Here is a 16,489-nt window from a genome sequence, read left to right as displayed (position 1 = left end):
CCGAGTAGGAAAACATACACTAGGTCAGGCAAACCTGAGCCGAAGACAAACGAGTAGGAAAATCTCGCCCCTCCCTGCAGGTGTCCTCCTTTGAGTGATGAACACCAGCGTTAGTTAGGCCAGAGACTACACCTCAGCCACCGAGGAGGAAAATTGTTCTTTGTCTGACTCTGGTTTACTGGAGTACAACTTTCTATTTTTGGCAGAACTCCGGGTTCAACCACAAGAGAGGAGAGAGAAAAATCCTCGAATATATGCTAGCTGGTCAGAGACATTGTTTAAACTGGATGATTTATTGCCAGTGGCATATGTGTCATTGTATATGTGCCACTGCAGCTAACTAAAGCGAATCCTCTTGGCGCACAGGCATGGGTGTGTTGGTTTAGAAGGCTACTTTACGCACAATTGTGCCTAAATTAATCACTCAGAAATAAAAGAGGACTAAAACAAATATATAAATATGTATAGTTATTCTGTTGCTGTCTCCCTCTCCTGACTACACGTGTATTCTTGTTCACACCTACAATCCGAGCGCACCACCAAGCGCATGCAGCAAAACGGCGAGGCGGTGGTACCGGGTGGAGCTGTACCCGTGCTCCGCCCACCTTCGCTGATTGGGTTGAAAATTACCCCGGCTACCAACAACATGTGCATTTTTTTCTTACCCTCTCGCACTAAGCAACGCCCACACGGAGGACCGGGAAAGTCGCTTCAAACTGCAAAACACGCTGCTTGTTCTCAGACTAATCAGGAGACGAACGTGTTTGGAGAAGAGAGGCAGAGCACACCTTCATTAGAGCCGATGCTTGTTGTTATGCTTTTTTTTAAAAACCCACCTAAGTGTTAAAATAGATCGTGGCAGTCAGGTTACTAACTTAAGTCACTGAGTCTGTTCCCCCCTTTTTTCTACCGTTTTTTTTAATCTAAACTCATTCATTAACTTCACAGTGGTCTCGGAAACTGCTGAGTGAGCTCACTTGGTGCTTTGGGTGAACAGGTGGCGCAAGCTCCGGTACTCGTAATTTCTTATTACGCAGATAACGGAGTTAAGATACTTTACCGGACGTTAAGCATTTAATACCTGCATTGAAAGTGGGTGTAATTCGGACTGCGTATTATCCTCCCTTGTTAAAAGGGGACACTTGACAAGGGAGCTGTGATGCCTGTTGCAGACAGCGACATGGTAGTGGACAACGGGCACGGGTTATACGAGGGTAAAATTCCAAACAGTGCCGGGAATGAGAGTATCCTCCCGGCCTCCCTATGCAGTCCTGTAACGGACATCCTCAAGAACTTTTACCACACCAAACGGGTCGGGAACTACATGATCGGGAGGAAGCTGGGAGAAGGGTCGTTCGCCAAAGTTAGAGAAGGTCTCCATGCGTTAACAGGAGAAAAGGTAAGCGGACCGCGACAGACTGTATGTGTGTGTCATATATTTTATTTTTTATTTTTTAATCTATTTTGTGATGTCATGACATGTCATCTGGAATTAACAGTTGGCTTGACTCTTATAGTTCATTGCCTTTTTGTCATTTTAATGAATTTTCTTTTTAATTTTGACTGTGCCTCACCATTTTTTGCGTCTGTGGTGGTTTTAAATTACATTTCAATGGACAGAATCAGATGCCATGCGTGCTTGGCAACGCATTCCTTTCGGCTGCATGTGAACAGTGGGAAAAGTTGTTTATATTGCGATGCAATGCGCCAATCCAGGACTTCCTAATTAGTGGTTCTCTCCTCAGAGAAAGTGATCAGCTCTTCTGATTGCGCTGCGCCTTTGTTAATTAGCGCATGCGGCGTCCCACCAGCAGCTGCTGAATGCCGAGTATAGGTTGTGCACAGCAGGAGCTCCTCTAGTGACAATATTTGCTAATTGTGCGTGAGAGAGACACAGTTATCTATGGGTGTTTGTCTCTTCTCCAACCCTGCGGATAACGCGTCGATCGCCCTGCGTTTCTGAACCTATGCTTTGTTTGCTGCTGCTGGTGATCTCACCGTATCCCCGCGGTGGGCGCGCTAGAGTGTGACAGGACCAGAGAAGAAAACTGCCGGGCCTATAAGAGAGCAGAGCTGCTACTTGAATATGAAATCTTGTCGTTGATAAATGGGCTTCAACCTCATTATGATTCCGCCATCGCAGGGGGGGTTTGATACGGGCTACCATTGGCCACTGGTTGCCTTTGTCTCTTCAGGCTTTTTTTGAGAAGGAGCCAAAAAATTTGCATATTAGAAAAACAAGTACGTCTCCTTTTTTTTCTTTCTTTCTTTTTTACTGTTCGCTCCTGCATTGAATGCATACCATTTCTATAGGTAATGCACAGGCTATAATTTGTCACTGAAAATTCCTAAATTTGCATATTAAAAATATTTCGGATCACACCCAGCTCCTCCCTTGCTGTAAAGCAAATGTTCCTCTCACCCACCCACTCACACTGTCTTTGTTGAGGATGATGCAAACGCTGGCAATCGCACATCCAAACACTCTCCCTCACTCATTTGAATGCAGGCGTCCAACAGGCGCTTGCGGGGTACAGGAGGGTAGTGAGTTTATTCAAGTACATGGGGGTGAAAAGGAAATGCATGAGGATTCCCAGATCCCCCCACCCCCACTTTTGTTTGTTTTACATTACTAGAAAGTCAAAGTAAATGCATGGAATTTAAAAAGCAGAAAAGGGGTATGGGGGTGAGAAGAGGCGAGAGATGGGGCTGTCATGGGCAGGCAGCTCAGGAGGTCATATGTGTGGGGTTTTTTTTAATGTCTGCAACCCACTTTCCCCTCCATACCCCCCCCCCCACACACACACACACACACACACACACACCACCCCCTTTCTGTCTGAGGGGCGCCTGATGATAAACAACCGAATCCCTCAATAGCCCCCAGGCAAGAGTGCACACCCCTCCCCCTCTATATCCCACCCCCTCCTCATATAGAGTAGCCGACTGTAAATACAGTGCCCACCCCACCCCATACATACCCTGCACTCCTTATTAGGAGTGTGTAAACACAGGACATCTATTATCGTGACAGAACACTGCACACACACACATGCATGCACATACAGGCAGGTTTAATTAGCAGTTGTAAAAAGGTTTTCAGCACTGAATCAATTACCAGTCCTGAAAGGATGAAAGTAAAAATGAAAGACAAGCTGAAGGTCAGAAGAAAGAAAAAACACACACATATGCACACACTACCACTTTGGCCCTCACCATTTCATTAATGGATATGGTGATTAGGTTCACTTGTCATGCCTTTCCATGTCTGTGGGCTCTCCTTGAGATGATTTGTTGTGCGTGGTAGCCATGCTCTTGAACTCAGTCTAGACGGGATACAAGGAGACATGGATGAAATAGAGTAGATGGGTATGTTATTGAATGTAATTATCAATAAAACTGAAGGAGAGTCATTGAGTTAAAGGACATGTTCTGGGGCGTTCGTGAGGAGATTCTGTGGCTTTCCATCTGTATTTGTCTCAGCTTTTTGTGTGTTTGGCTGCAACTAAACCTAGACATATGGGGGAATGTTAACTGTCCATTTGGCCTTGGTGCCTTCTCAGCATATAGGGTAACATTTTCCCAGTTTATGATGGTTCATTAACCCCTCCATGTCCACACACACACACACACACACACACACACACACACACACACACACACACACACTCTTCCCCCTCAGCTGCAGGGCCCTGTAGCTCCCCCACTAGTAACAGCTGTGAGGGAGAGGTCAGTTTTGAGTTACATACTCCGAGCAGCTCTTCACCTGTTACGCCTAGGCGCTCTGAAATCAGCACTGTGCTCCCTTCTCCATGGATATTCACAATATTGCATACTGCACAGTTTACAAGGCCAACAATCGCTGTTAACTTAGTACTTTGTAAAATATAAATATAACCTCACCCTCCTCTCTCCTCCTGCATTTTCTTTTTCAGGTGGCGGTGAAGGTGATCGACAAGAGGAAGGCCAAGAAGGACTCATATGTTACCAAGAACCTTCGGAGAGAAGGTCACATCCAGCAGATGATCCGCCACCCCAACATCACTCAGCTGCTGGACATCTTGGAGACAGAGAACAGCTACTACCTGGTGATGGAGCTTTGTCCCGGTGGGAACCTCATGAACCACATCTACGACAAGAAACGCCTGGATGAGAGAGAGACGCAGAAGTACATCCGGCAGTTGGTGCTGGCTGTGGAGCACCTGCACAGGGCTGGTGTGGTTCACAGGTAACAAAACCAAAAACCCCCAAAACATTAGTATATGAGCATTTAATTACTGTGCCATTCGATGTGGGTCAAAGTTAACTTTAAGACTTCTGGGTCAGACATGATCCTCTTTCCCAAAGTGTGGGTTAAGTCTTTCTTATGCACATGACTATTAATCCATGAAAGCAGATCTGTCTTCACAATAACTACATTGTAATAATTTAATGTTTTCCATTTAGGTGTGAAGAGCAAAAACATTACAGAAATGCAGTCACAGTATTGTTAATTCTAGGGTTTTCTCAAACATTTTATCAAAATCTATGTAAGATTTATGGAAAAAACATGCACTGTTTCTGCATATGTTTCCCAAAGCTCTTGTGAGGAATAGTCTTTGTTATTTAGAGCCTGGGAACTGAATTTCTATCACAGTGAGATGGCCTCTGTGGATAACAGGATTTCTGCTACTGAGGAGGGATCTAAAGATACACAATAGACTATGAAAATTAAGCAGCATGATCCACATTAGAAGGGGTTATGTCACGGTTCAAGAAGCGGGGGGTAGATTGTGTGATACTAAAGGTTATCTAATCATCTAATATAAGGTTATATAATATAAACATTGGACCTTTGTTTTACAGGGACCTCAAAATAGAAAACCTCCTACTGGATGAGCAGGACAACATAAAGCTTATAGGTAAGCCCCGATGCTCTCAGTGTTTTTTATGTGCACAAAACGTTATACAGAAATTCTGTACATGTATTCAGACATAAAAGAATCCACATGCAAAAGAGTAATGTTCCCTAAGCTCTCACCTAAGTGCTAACACCCCTGTGTTTCTTTAATGGGCAAGTTAAAATAATAAACCCACTCTCCCCACCACTCCTTTCTCTCAGATTTTGGCCTAAGTAACTGTGCTGGCATCTTGGGATACTCTGATCCCTTCAGCACCCAGTGTGGAAGTCCAGCTTACGCCGCCCCTGAGCTACTCTCTAGGAAAAAGTATGGACCAAAAGTGGATGTCTGGTCCATGTGAGTTTAAAGTTGTTTTAAGACAGTTGATAATAAACATCAGTTTTATTTAATGAGTTCACAGAGAGCTGAAGTGTGTATTTGGGTCTTCCAGTGGTGTTAACATGTACGCAATGTTGACTGGGACACTCCCGTTCACCGTGGAGCCGTTCAGTCTTCGGGCGCTGCACCAGAAGATGGTGGACAAGGAGATGAACCCGCTACCTCCCACGCTGTCAACAGGTAAGGAATGAAAACACGACGGCACAAACCTGCTGTGTGCAGATAAAACGTAAAAGTGGAGGGTGAAGGAAATCTGAGTGGTTGGCTTTCAGAATTTCGAAAAATGATTTTAAAAGCTGCTTACTTAAAACTAGAAGCAAAAGGATAAATAACTTGAGGCTTAGTGTCTTTGACATATTTAAGATTCTTTATGACATCTTATTTTAAACCCTTCAAAAAGAAGTTCTGTTTTCATATATTCTGCTTAAATGCAGTTAAAAACCGAAAAGCAAAAAAGCAGAAAAACAGGTGACGGGCGGAGGGATGTACATTCGTGCAAGTCATTGCACGCGACAGCAAGAAATTCTCGGTGATTTCACTAGTAACCTTTCCATCAGAGGCGAAAACATGATAACCTTTTGTGCCTCTTTATCAGGGATTAGGTGGCTCTTCCAGTGAAGACGCTGGCACAGATTCAGATTTTTTTCTACAGTTTTTCTTTTTGTTTCTTAAAACAAATGATTCACTTCCTGAGAGGTTTGGTCAATGTTTTTGTAGACTTTAGGAAACTAAAATTGTTCATAGGCTTGACTTTGCCTTAGAGTCACTAAATATAGTGTAAATGTCCTACACATATATTTAGATATAATTACACAGATAAATTCAAAGGTAGTTCCTCAGAAGCTTGCGTGTGTTGTGGAAAGGGTGTGCATAGGTATGACGGTGTCAAATTCGTTTCACAATCTCTGCACTGGTTCTGCAGTCACTCCTTCACGGCACGTCAGAACAGTTGTTTGCATTTCGCTTATATGCAAACTAAGGGGCGATACCATAACTCACTTTTATAAGCACCTATTATAGTATAACGACATGCATCTGACTTCGCAACTGGGTTCGTTACGAAACAATTTACTTAATAATGATAACTTTATCAGTTTCATCTATTTTGTTGTTGCATAAGCAGTTTCACTTTGCAGCGTTGGTAATTCAAAAGAATCTTGAACCTTAAGGATGTGGAGGAAGAGAGCCAAGTTTGTGGCCTGGGAATAAACACAATGATAACACAACATGATTCTAAAACTTGTCGTAACATGTTTCAGCACCGAGAAAGCTGCTCCTGTTTTACGTGTTGATGAGCGTGCAGAAAGAATAACAATACACATATACACCTTTTGATTTTTCTCATTTCTCAGCTGCCATCTGTCTTCTGAAGAAGCTACTTGAGCCAGACCCCAACAAGCGTCCCAATATCCACCAGGTGATGGCTGACTCCTGGCTTCAGCTGGCCAATAAGAACACAGGGGCACCATACCTCAACAGGTAGATGTACACAGATTTAAATTGCTCTGAGTTTGTGTTTGTTGTAGTTTGCATTTAAAAGCTTAATTTGTCAAGCATTGCTAAATATATATATATATTTTTTTTTTTTGCGTTAAGGATCCACATTGAAGAAATCAACCACACAGTGTTGCTGCATATGACGGAGAAGATGGGCTACAAGCACAGTGAAGTTCTGAGCGCCGTCCTCACCAATCGCGCCTGCCACACTTTGGCGGTCTACTTCCTCCTCAACAAGAAAATGAAGAGACTCTCCAAAGAATACAGGGTATGTGTATTCATATACTTTCCGGTTTGACGTCAGTGAGTAAAGTGAGTTTAGTGAGAAAAAAATATTTTACTCACTTGCACATCCTTTTCCCAAGGAGTTTGTCATAGTAATATTTCAAAAGGACCAGAAGTGTTTTTCACACCAATAAACTGTTGTGACGGGATGACGCAAAGCATTTAGTCATCAACAACAAATGTTGCTTGTGTGTGTGTTAAGGAGATGCAGTTCCAAGAGAAAAAGAGAGGCGAAAAGCAGAAAAACGAATACTTCCAGACCCAGTGGAGGAAGCACGTCGATAAGCTGACCATACCCCCGAAACAGACGCCCGTCTACCTGGCTGTCAGCAAGGGGCCCAGCAAGGAGAAGAAGCACAGAACAGGTGAGGATTTGCACAGTTGAGTGCAAAAATAATGAAAACAACAATTAGGAGGCAGTTTTTTTTAAATGTTCACTTTATTTATTGTATCTATTTTATTTACTTTCATTCATACAGGGTAGGTTGACTGAGCATGCATGTTCTTGTACAGCGACCTGTTTCACACACACGTAGTTACCCAGTCATCCATCCATCCATCCCACCATCCATCCATCCACTGTTTGTCTGTTCGTCCATCCATCTAACCACCCACTCATCCATCTGAGAGGAAACATCCAGGACAACTTGCCAGTCACTCGTGGGGCAAACACAAACACTAAAATCTTAATCAGAAATTACTTAAGAGAGCATAGTGCAGAAGTAAGTTCATGATATAGAAATAACTGAACTGACTCAAGCTTGCAAGAGAGAGTTTAGCACACACCTAAACTCCCTTCTCACTTACCTTTAAGTGGTATTGAGAAATTACAGATTTGTCTTCTGTACCTTTGGCTTTACGTCTGCTGTCAGATCATTGTGTCTGTCAGGATCTTGTTAATGGCATACAGACAATGGCTACTCAGGCAGAGGTTTAAGAAAAGATGGGGTTCTCACTTTTTTTAATGAATTTATTTTAATTTTCATTAAATATTACAGTAAAAACAATGTTTCACAAAAGCTAAAGTGTTTCTAATTTCCTCCTCAGGTTTACTGCGTGCCATAACTGGTGGGCATCGTAATTCACCTCTGGCACCTCCGGGCACAGTTGCTTCTTCCTCCATGGAGTACCTAGAGATCCACCCTCTATTCCCCAACACGCCACAGCAACGGAGGCGCCTGGCCACCCTTCCGCAAGTCAACACGAGCCCAGAACACAACATTCCCGCTCCTCCCGCGCCGTCGCCGATTGGCATGCATTCCTTCGGCTCGCTCGCCAAAGCCGAACAAATCGAAGACACCCCATCTTCGCCCTGGTACAAGCTGACTAACGGGACCCTGTCCCCTCCCCGCCACGTCTCCGCCTTCCAGCCTGACTCCTCTTACTTGAAAAAAGCCACAATCCCCAGTCCGCCCGTCCTCATTGTCAATCCACAGCCCAAGAAGAGCACCTCGACAGATTGGTGTGGTTCTTCTGACACTAGTGGTAGCCCTCCCAGCACTATAGGAAGTCCCCCAGGGAGCTCAGCTTTTAGCCCTCCAAAGTCTGCTTTCAGTCCCCTCAATCCTACCTCAGCTTTTAGTCCTCCTTCCAGCAGCGGTAGCAGCGATCCCGAGAGCCCAACGCATCGCAGCAAATTCCCCTCGATGGGAATCGGACAGATCCTAAAGAAGAAGGTCCAGCTGCAGCCATTTACATTTCGGCCAGAACAAGTCATCGAGGAAGTCGTGTCCCCTCCTCCCTACCCCATGCAGACTCTCCTCTGTGCTTCAGGTGCACTAAAGACCCTCTGCTGAGTTATAAGATGATTTAAAAAAAAAAAAAAGTTGGACTGAACTCGATGCCCCTTTCAACATTTTTATGTTGGGAGAGGTTTTCCAGAGCGGCCTTTTGAACTGTGAACTGTCCCTTTATTGCGACTGAGCCACTTTTCATGACAGACTTATTTTAAAGAAAAGGTGGTGAGAATATAAAATGTATTACCTCTTGTTACCACACTTATTATGTAATGTGAGAAGTGACACGGAGGAGATAAGATCTGAACGGATCCATGAGCAATGACTAAATCTCTCTGTGTCCTAAATACGGAATGGACATGGGACATTGTGTAATATGAGCCTTGCCAATAACAATTGTACACAGACACAAGCACACACACACGAGTACACACTGAACGATGTATTATAGACCAACTTAGAGATACTCTCTTATGTAACATTGGTGTAACTGGTTACTAATTGAGCCGCAAACTGATTCACACCAGCTAACAGACCCCAACTTTTACCCTAACCCTGATTTTACATGTATAAATGTTTTGTCTCTGTGAAAACTCTGTATAATAGCCACTGACATCCAGTCAGCCGGCACTATGTCCTATGCTGACCGGATGAAGAAGCTCACTGCACTATTCTTGAAAACCAAAACGTATACTTAGAACGGTGTTTAACATCTTTTACCTCACTGCATTTATTCATGCATTAAATGTGGAGCAGCAGTCGGCTGTGACATGCTTGTGTGGATCGTGTCACAGTGTAGCAGTGTGTAAGTGTTGCCATTAGAATCAACACACTAAAATAGCCGTAGGTTGCAAGAGCAGAAGCATATTCTCACTTTTATATAAACGTCCTCATAAACCTTCACTCAGCACTGAACTTTTTTATCCACAAGTGTTGCTTCACCTCTAAGACCCACAGGGAATCTGTAAAAGTCTTGACTTTCTCACAGCAGGATATGCCTGTTCCTAGTCAGTTTGTAATAAAATAAATAAATAAAAGAAAAAAGAATAGAGCATCAAAAGCCTTATGAAACAGATCAACCTCACCACAGGTTGAGTGTATGAAAGTGGAAAGAACTGCTACTAGGATCATCTGTGGAAATAATTCACTTCCTTTTGTCTTAACGCTGTAGTTTGTGCAATAGTCTTAAGTGTTAACTGCAATGATGAGTATTTGCCAAGAGCTCTGAGACATGTGAAAAATGTTCCTGTAAATAACAGTGCAGCTCCTGTGTTCCTGTTGCTTACTCCGTTCTGTATGAACAGAAGTTTAAGACGTTTATCTGAGCCGACACTGTCACAAATTAGTTGCCTGTACAAAACAAAGGGGGAAAAAAACGAACAAAAAAAAAAAAAAGGCTTCCATGGGCACACGAGGCTTCTCACTGTTAAAATACTGTAGAATCTCTTCATGTCCAAATGAAAAGTTGCATGAGTCAAACTTGTGTTGTCAGCATTTGAAATTATGTCTTTGTACCTTTTTTCTGGTTGATACTGAGATTGATACGGACTTGGGTGGGGGGTGTCTTTTTTTAAGATTTTGTAAAGGATGGTTTTGTTTGAGTGTCAAGAGATTTCTATGCTGTATAAAGTATTTTAAATATTTATAAGGAATCCTTTATGTGTCTGTCTAGTTCTTTAAACGCACCTGCATGCTGTCTGGCTTCATTCTTGCATGTCACATGTTCACATGGCTCATCTGAGACTTATTGAAAATATGCAAACTTTTAATTATGATCATTAAGTAATAATATGGTACTCAACAGAATCCAATATTCTTGCTAATTTATGTACACTTTACCTAAAGTCTGACATCTATACTTCATCCTTAAAGCTCTCATCTCCTGGAGGACTTGATGACGATGTGTGAAAGGATTTATGTTACTGAATGTGCCACTTGTCTCACATACCATATGCATTTCCCACGAAACACCTATGAGAGGTTAAAAAAAAAAAAAAAAGCATGACACTCCCATGCAACAGCTGAATGATCCTTGCTTTGGCTACATGCACACACACACACACACTCACACATACACTACAAGCCCTTCCTTCTCACGAACACATACGTTATAGACACTAATCTACTCAGCTGTGCCTCCCTAAACCTCTCTGGGTGACGCTGCCCTGTCGAGACACAGAAGGGGGATCACCAGAGCTTTGAGACAAACAAGCACATGCACAGGACACCACAAACAGGGCTGTCCGATTAAATCAGCGTGGCTAAGCTGATAAAAGCAGAGGGGCAAGAAGAGCCCTCAAATATGTTAAAGCCAGAGCCTTTTGTTTATCGACGACAGGCCAACGGTTACTCAAAATCCCTGGTTGATCTGGTGACATAAACAAGCTCTGACCAGGAATACTACGCATGAAGGATATTACTGCACACAGACAGATAATATCATGAAATATAGTTCAGTGTTGCTGCGGTAATTGTGTAATTTACCATTAACTGATAAAGTCAAGGACCCAAAAAGGCGCCGCTTTTGACTAAACACGTATTGTTTCCAGAAAGTGAGGTGAGAGATTGTGGTGGTGAAGGACATGTTGTAACAGTTTCTCCCTCTTATTTCAGCAAAATCGATGAATCATGTTTACGGCAAAATAAACCGTGGCTGTAACCGAATGCACGAAAACCTTTGCCCATTTCCCGAACGCAAGCATTTGCTTTTTTCTGGTGTCAATATGAATCTCACACGCTGTTGGCTGAACAAAATACAGTCAAAACCATAAACATTTGAAGGGCAATGCAATTTGCTTCACTTCAAATCCACTTTAAAGGACTGAAACCAATTAAGATATAACTGAAGTGTAGACCTGTAGCTTTAGTTCAAGGGGCTTAAATGATATTAACATTTAATATATTTATGAATTAGAGCAATTTTTCTTAACATAGTATCTGCATTTCCTGAGGCTCCAAAGTAATTGGACAAATGACTCAGCAGTGGTTTGGTGGCCAGGTGTGGCCTTGTTATTTCATTAAAAATTCTACAAAGTAAAAGCTCTGGAGGGCAATTTTGTTTCGTTAACTGTTCACAGGAATTTAGGAAGTAAAGGACGCTTTCAGTGGGATGAAGAAAAGAAAACACACCTAGGGCAATTTAACTACATTGTAACTACCTAGAATAGCATGGAATTATTGGCATAGATAAAGCCTCGTCACAGCATGTAGCAGAGTGTAAAACACTGTCACAGAGGTACATGTAACCTGGTCGAAGTCTACGATCAAGTGATGCTTTAATAAATTTAGCATTACCACCGTTAACAGTAGAAAGATAAAATTAGTAGTCGATGGGAGACCTCTAAAAAGACGCACAAACAGATGTTGTAACACTCATTATGGGGGATGGTTATTATGTGACTTTTAATGATTTATTTAAAATAGTTTTTTTTTCAGGGTGGAATAATTCACACTCCAATCCACAAAGGGTCAAGTGTATAAAGGCTAAAATATATACATACTTTTACTTACATCTTTTAATATATAGAGCTGAATGCATTTTAATTTGACAATCATTCCACCCTGGAAAAAGAACTGTTCAAAACAAATCATGAAAAAAAGCTCAAATTTAGGAGTGACATTCATACCTGCGATTGAATATAAAGGTCTAACCACAACAATCCTTTTTGTTTAATATACAATATAATATGCACCAAGAAGCCCTAATAGCTGCTGTAAAAAAATAATCGTTAAGTGGAGTAGAAATAGTTAGTCAACATTAACTCATCCAGAACAGCTCATTTGCAGTTTTCTCATCTGTTTTTCTGCTTGGAGATCTTACATCTGTTGATTCAAGTTCTGAAAAGTGAGCAACTCACATTACACTACCAGCTCTAACAGTCGCTAAAAAAACAATCCTGCTGAACTGGAAAGATGGACAGAAACCTTTCAACGGCACCACTCTGAATACATTTGCAAGACAAAAGGCATTAAAAACAAATAACATAGCTTCTCTCAAATAGATATTGGATACTGTTTATCAAAGTCATTTTTCTTGCCTGACTACTTCTGCCATTGCACCAGTGACATAAATACCACCATTTCCCACATCCCCAGTGCCTGGGTGCATGCACCACCTCATAGCCTGTCATCTACCACTTGTATCATAGTAATCTGAATTGTGACACCCATTTTAAATGGTAAACGGCCTGTATTTGTATAGCGCTTTACACTACATTCAGTCATTGACCCATTCACACACAGGTGATGGCAAGCTACATTGTAGCCACAGCTGCCCTGGGGCGCACTGACATAACATACTGTGCAAACGTCTTTAGACAACACTTTCTTCTTTATATTTTGTAAGGAAAATAGGAAAAAGGAGCTGTGACTTATTGAAATGTGTAAACACACATGGAAATGCAGCATGTAAGGTGAAAAGAGAGTTTGTAAAATTTTAACAAGCTTAAAATTCTAAATGACGATCTTTATTCTTCAACACTGAAATGCTGCCCTAAACCATGCCAGAGCCTCCACACTGTTTCACAGGTAGCTGTAGACACTCACTGTTGTACCTCACTAGTGAACTACATGTTGATGAAAATTTAACCCTAAAATCTTACATTTGAATTCATCACTCCATAAGACCTTTTTGAAAGAATGCACACAGCTCAAATAAGTTATGGGAACATTTCAACCCCACATCTGATGCCAATGAACGAAATATTGAACTTGCTACCTCTGATCTCTTCATCAAGATAAAACTAGACTCAAACTTTCATACAATGTCTTATCTTTAAAATTGAACTTAAAATTTCTACTGCTTTTATTTGTATTGGCAACTTTTATACTGGAATATGAAAATTCTAAATATCAAATATTTATAGTTTCCCTCCAAATATCATGTCACATTTGACCTCTGACCTCACTTTAACTTTTCACACCTGCCTTTCTTTCAAGTTTACCTCAAAATCTTGTAAGAAAATCTTGTCAAGACAAAAAGAATTCTAGATAAATTAAAACCAATAAATAAATATGTTCAAAATTATTATTATAAGTATATTAAATTCAATTTTAAGAGGACAAATAACAAAATCTTGCACTTTCCACTTGTTTTTACTGCACTGCAAACTTAATGTTTAACAAGAAGGCAGAAAACAAAATAAATGTATTTAAACTACAATACTATTCCCTTAAAAGTAAACCCCGTCCTCTTGGAGTGCTTCTTGTTTTGGTTTTTTGTATTTTCCACACATTATCAACTGTTTCTAAGCTGACTGAGCTGAGCCAGTCAGCTTAGGGCGGGAAAACCCAGAAACAAACAGCAACTGAAGATAACGCATGGCAAGAAACTCAGCATTTGGTGTCCATCATTTTCAGACTGACCAGAGTTGTTTCTCAAATTACTGTTCAGTCTGTGAAAATGGCTGTAATTCCTAAAGTGTTATTGCAACATGTCCATTATTGTGGTGAACAGAGGCAAAAAACCCAGTATCATCCAAATATTGGAGGACCAGACTGTGAGTCCCTATGTAACTTTGAGGAAAATGATTTTTAACCTCTCACATTTTCAAGGTTGAACAATTTATGCAAAGAATAGCAGAGTTTTAATAAAAGTATTTGGTGAGTTGAAGCTTCAGACTGCGTTTTGTAAGAATCTGACTATAGAGCCATTAATCTATGTAGTCTCAGGAAGCATTATTGGAAAAACGGATTATTATTCAAATCAATCTGCGTATAAAAGGATCAAGTAGCAATAACAAGCTTGTGATAAACACCCCACCAACATATGAATGGAGCATAAGTGGATATTTTTATCACTTTAGAGGAATGCTAACATTGCAGCTTGTTACATATCATTACATTTATAAATATGAAGACATTGTAACACTTCTTCTTGTTGTCTGGTTACACAGCAGATACCGAAATCGAATTTAATAAAACCCTATCCTGCCAGATTTAGAACAGAAGTTGAACAATTGTGACTTTGCTGTCAATATTCAAAATTGTGCATGATTAATAATTCTCTTTGGAAAAAAAAGAATTCTGATTAGTCAGATGGCTGGCATCCTTTTAATGTGTGGCCAAACTGACCACTTACTGTCCAGCAGGAATTTAGTTTTGTCAGTCTGTTGAGGCTTAGGTCCTGATGACACTAATCCCTTTTTCAGCCCCCTGCTCGTCACATATACAGATAGACACACGCACACACTCTCACCAGGGTGTCACTGGCAAAGGGACGAGGCTTTGTGTCTGAGAAAAACAGACGATTAACCTGCTACACACACCAGGGATGTTTGCACACAGACAACCTGAACATCCAGGTCCAGCCACACAGACCAGTACAGCCTCCCTCAGCAGCGCTCACACCAGCAGAGGAGGAGGAGGAGGAGGAAGAGGAGGAGAGAGTGAGAGGCAGCTAGACTACCTGGCAGCCACGGTTGTACACAAAGACTTAGGGGGAAATAAACAAGCAGATGTTTCTAATGAAGTAGGAGGCTTTGTTTGAGCACTCAGAGGGGATTGGGGTTATTCCGTCAGACGAGTCACCGACTGGTCGGTTATATAGTTCCATCACAGACACAGAGGAAGGTCATCAACCTTGAGAGGGCAGAGACGTTTTATTAGTTAATCTGAACTGGGTGAAGTTGAACAAAGACCTAAGATCATCCTACATTTGGGAACCTCCCGGATGAAGACGTTTATTAACCGACCTTCCAACAAATCTGTGGGAAACAAAGACAAAGATGGCTCCAGACTGTCTCCATGACTTAAATGTAAAAAAAAAAAAAAAGATTCTGTTCAAGCATACTGTTGTTCAGTCCACCACGCTGGAAAAGTAGGGGCAATCAGCCACGGCAAAAGTCCAGTGGGATATTTAATTTATTTTTTAATAATTATCTGTTTATTACATCATCATTATTATTATTTATTAAACAATATTTTTAAAGCACTCAGTGTTAGGAGGCACAGTGAACATGCACAGTTTTGTGTAAAATGAAGGGTTAAACCAGGAAATGGTCCAAAACCAGCTGTGAGCAACTGGTGGGGTGTGGTCCCTTTGTCGGAGGAAAACCAAATACCAGGATAGGAAAAGGCAGAAACGAGGATTAAATAAAGTCATCTATTGCGCAGGTTGAAAAAAAATAGTACAGATATAATGTTTTCAATGTTTTCCTTAACAAAACATCTGACACGCAACCATCTCATTACCACTCTCACCCTCATCCCTCAAGTATTATCAGAACCAAATTACAAGAAGCATCATTTAATGCTCTCAAAACCAATAAAACTGAAACATTTGCCTTCTCACAAGATAATCCTTTTCTATCCATCGAAAAAAAACCAAACATATTTTCAAAGTTGGCACAGGTGGCACTCCCTGAGATATTTTTTCCTCTCCAAAAACAAGATCAGAAATTCAATCAAAGAGCAGAGTACAGCCAATCAGCTCGCAGAGTCCGTGGCAATAACAGCATCAGTCTGAGCAGCCATTGGTCCTCTGTTTCACACAGAAAAGGCTTCAATTGGCTGCTGCCGTGCCGAGGCTTCATTGCTTCCATGGCAACATTGCTTCCTTATTGCTTAGGGAAGGTGAAAACAGGGGAGAGAGGGGAGGCGACTTTCACTCAGACGCTACCTCTGCATTATTCATCCTTTGTCCCCGAGTGCTTGTAGAATGAGAGGTACTGACAGACGTGTGTTTCTATGTTG

The 16,489-nt window shown here is 41.5% G+C and overlaps 1 protein-coding gene across 1 annotated transcript; it reads left to right on the top strand.

The window, feature by feature from the left end:
• The first annotated feature begins 661 nt into the window (after positions 1-661).
• Positions 662-10,449, top strand: hunk (hormonally up-regulated Neu-associated kinase). The gene is made up of 9 exons (XM_005746597.1): positions 662-1,399; positions 3,936-4,228; positions 4,846-4,901; positions 5,102-5,237; positions 5,332-5,459; positions 6,632-6,758; positions 6,876-7,044; positions 7,264-7,426; positions 8,109-10,449. The coding sequence occupies exons 1-9, from the start codon at positions 1,160-1,162 to the stop codon at positions 8,855-8,857; spliced, it is 2,061 nt and encodes a 686-aa protein (XP_005746654.1). The 5' UTR covers positions 662-1,159; the 3' UTR covers positions 8,858-10,449.
• The last annotated feature ends 6,040 nt before the right edge of the window (positions 10,450-16,489 follow it).

The sequence above is a fragment of the Pundamilia nyererei genome, unplaced genomic scaffold (genome assembly GCF_000239375.1).
Source record: "Pundamilia nyererei isolate P.nyererei 1_Seehausen unplaced genomic scaffold, PunNye1.0 scaffold00180, whole genome shotgun sequence".
Taxonomy (NCBI): Eukaryota; Metazoa; Chordata; class Actinopteri; order Cichliformes; family Cichlidae; genus Pundamilia; species Pundamilia nyererei.
The sequence above is the reverse complement of the archived record's forward strand: the minus strand, read 5'-3'. Positions and strand labels throughout refer to the sequence as shown.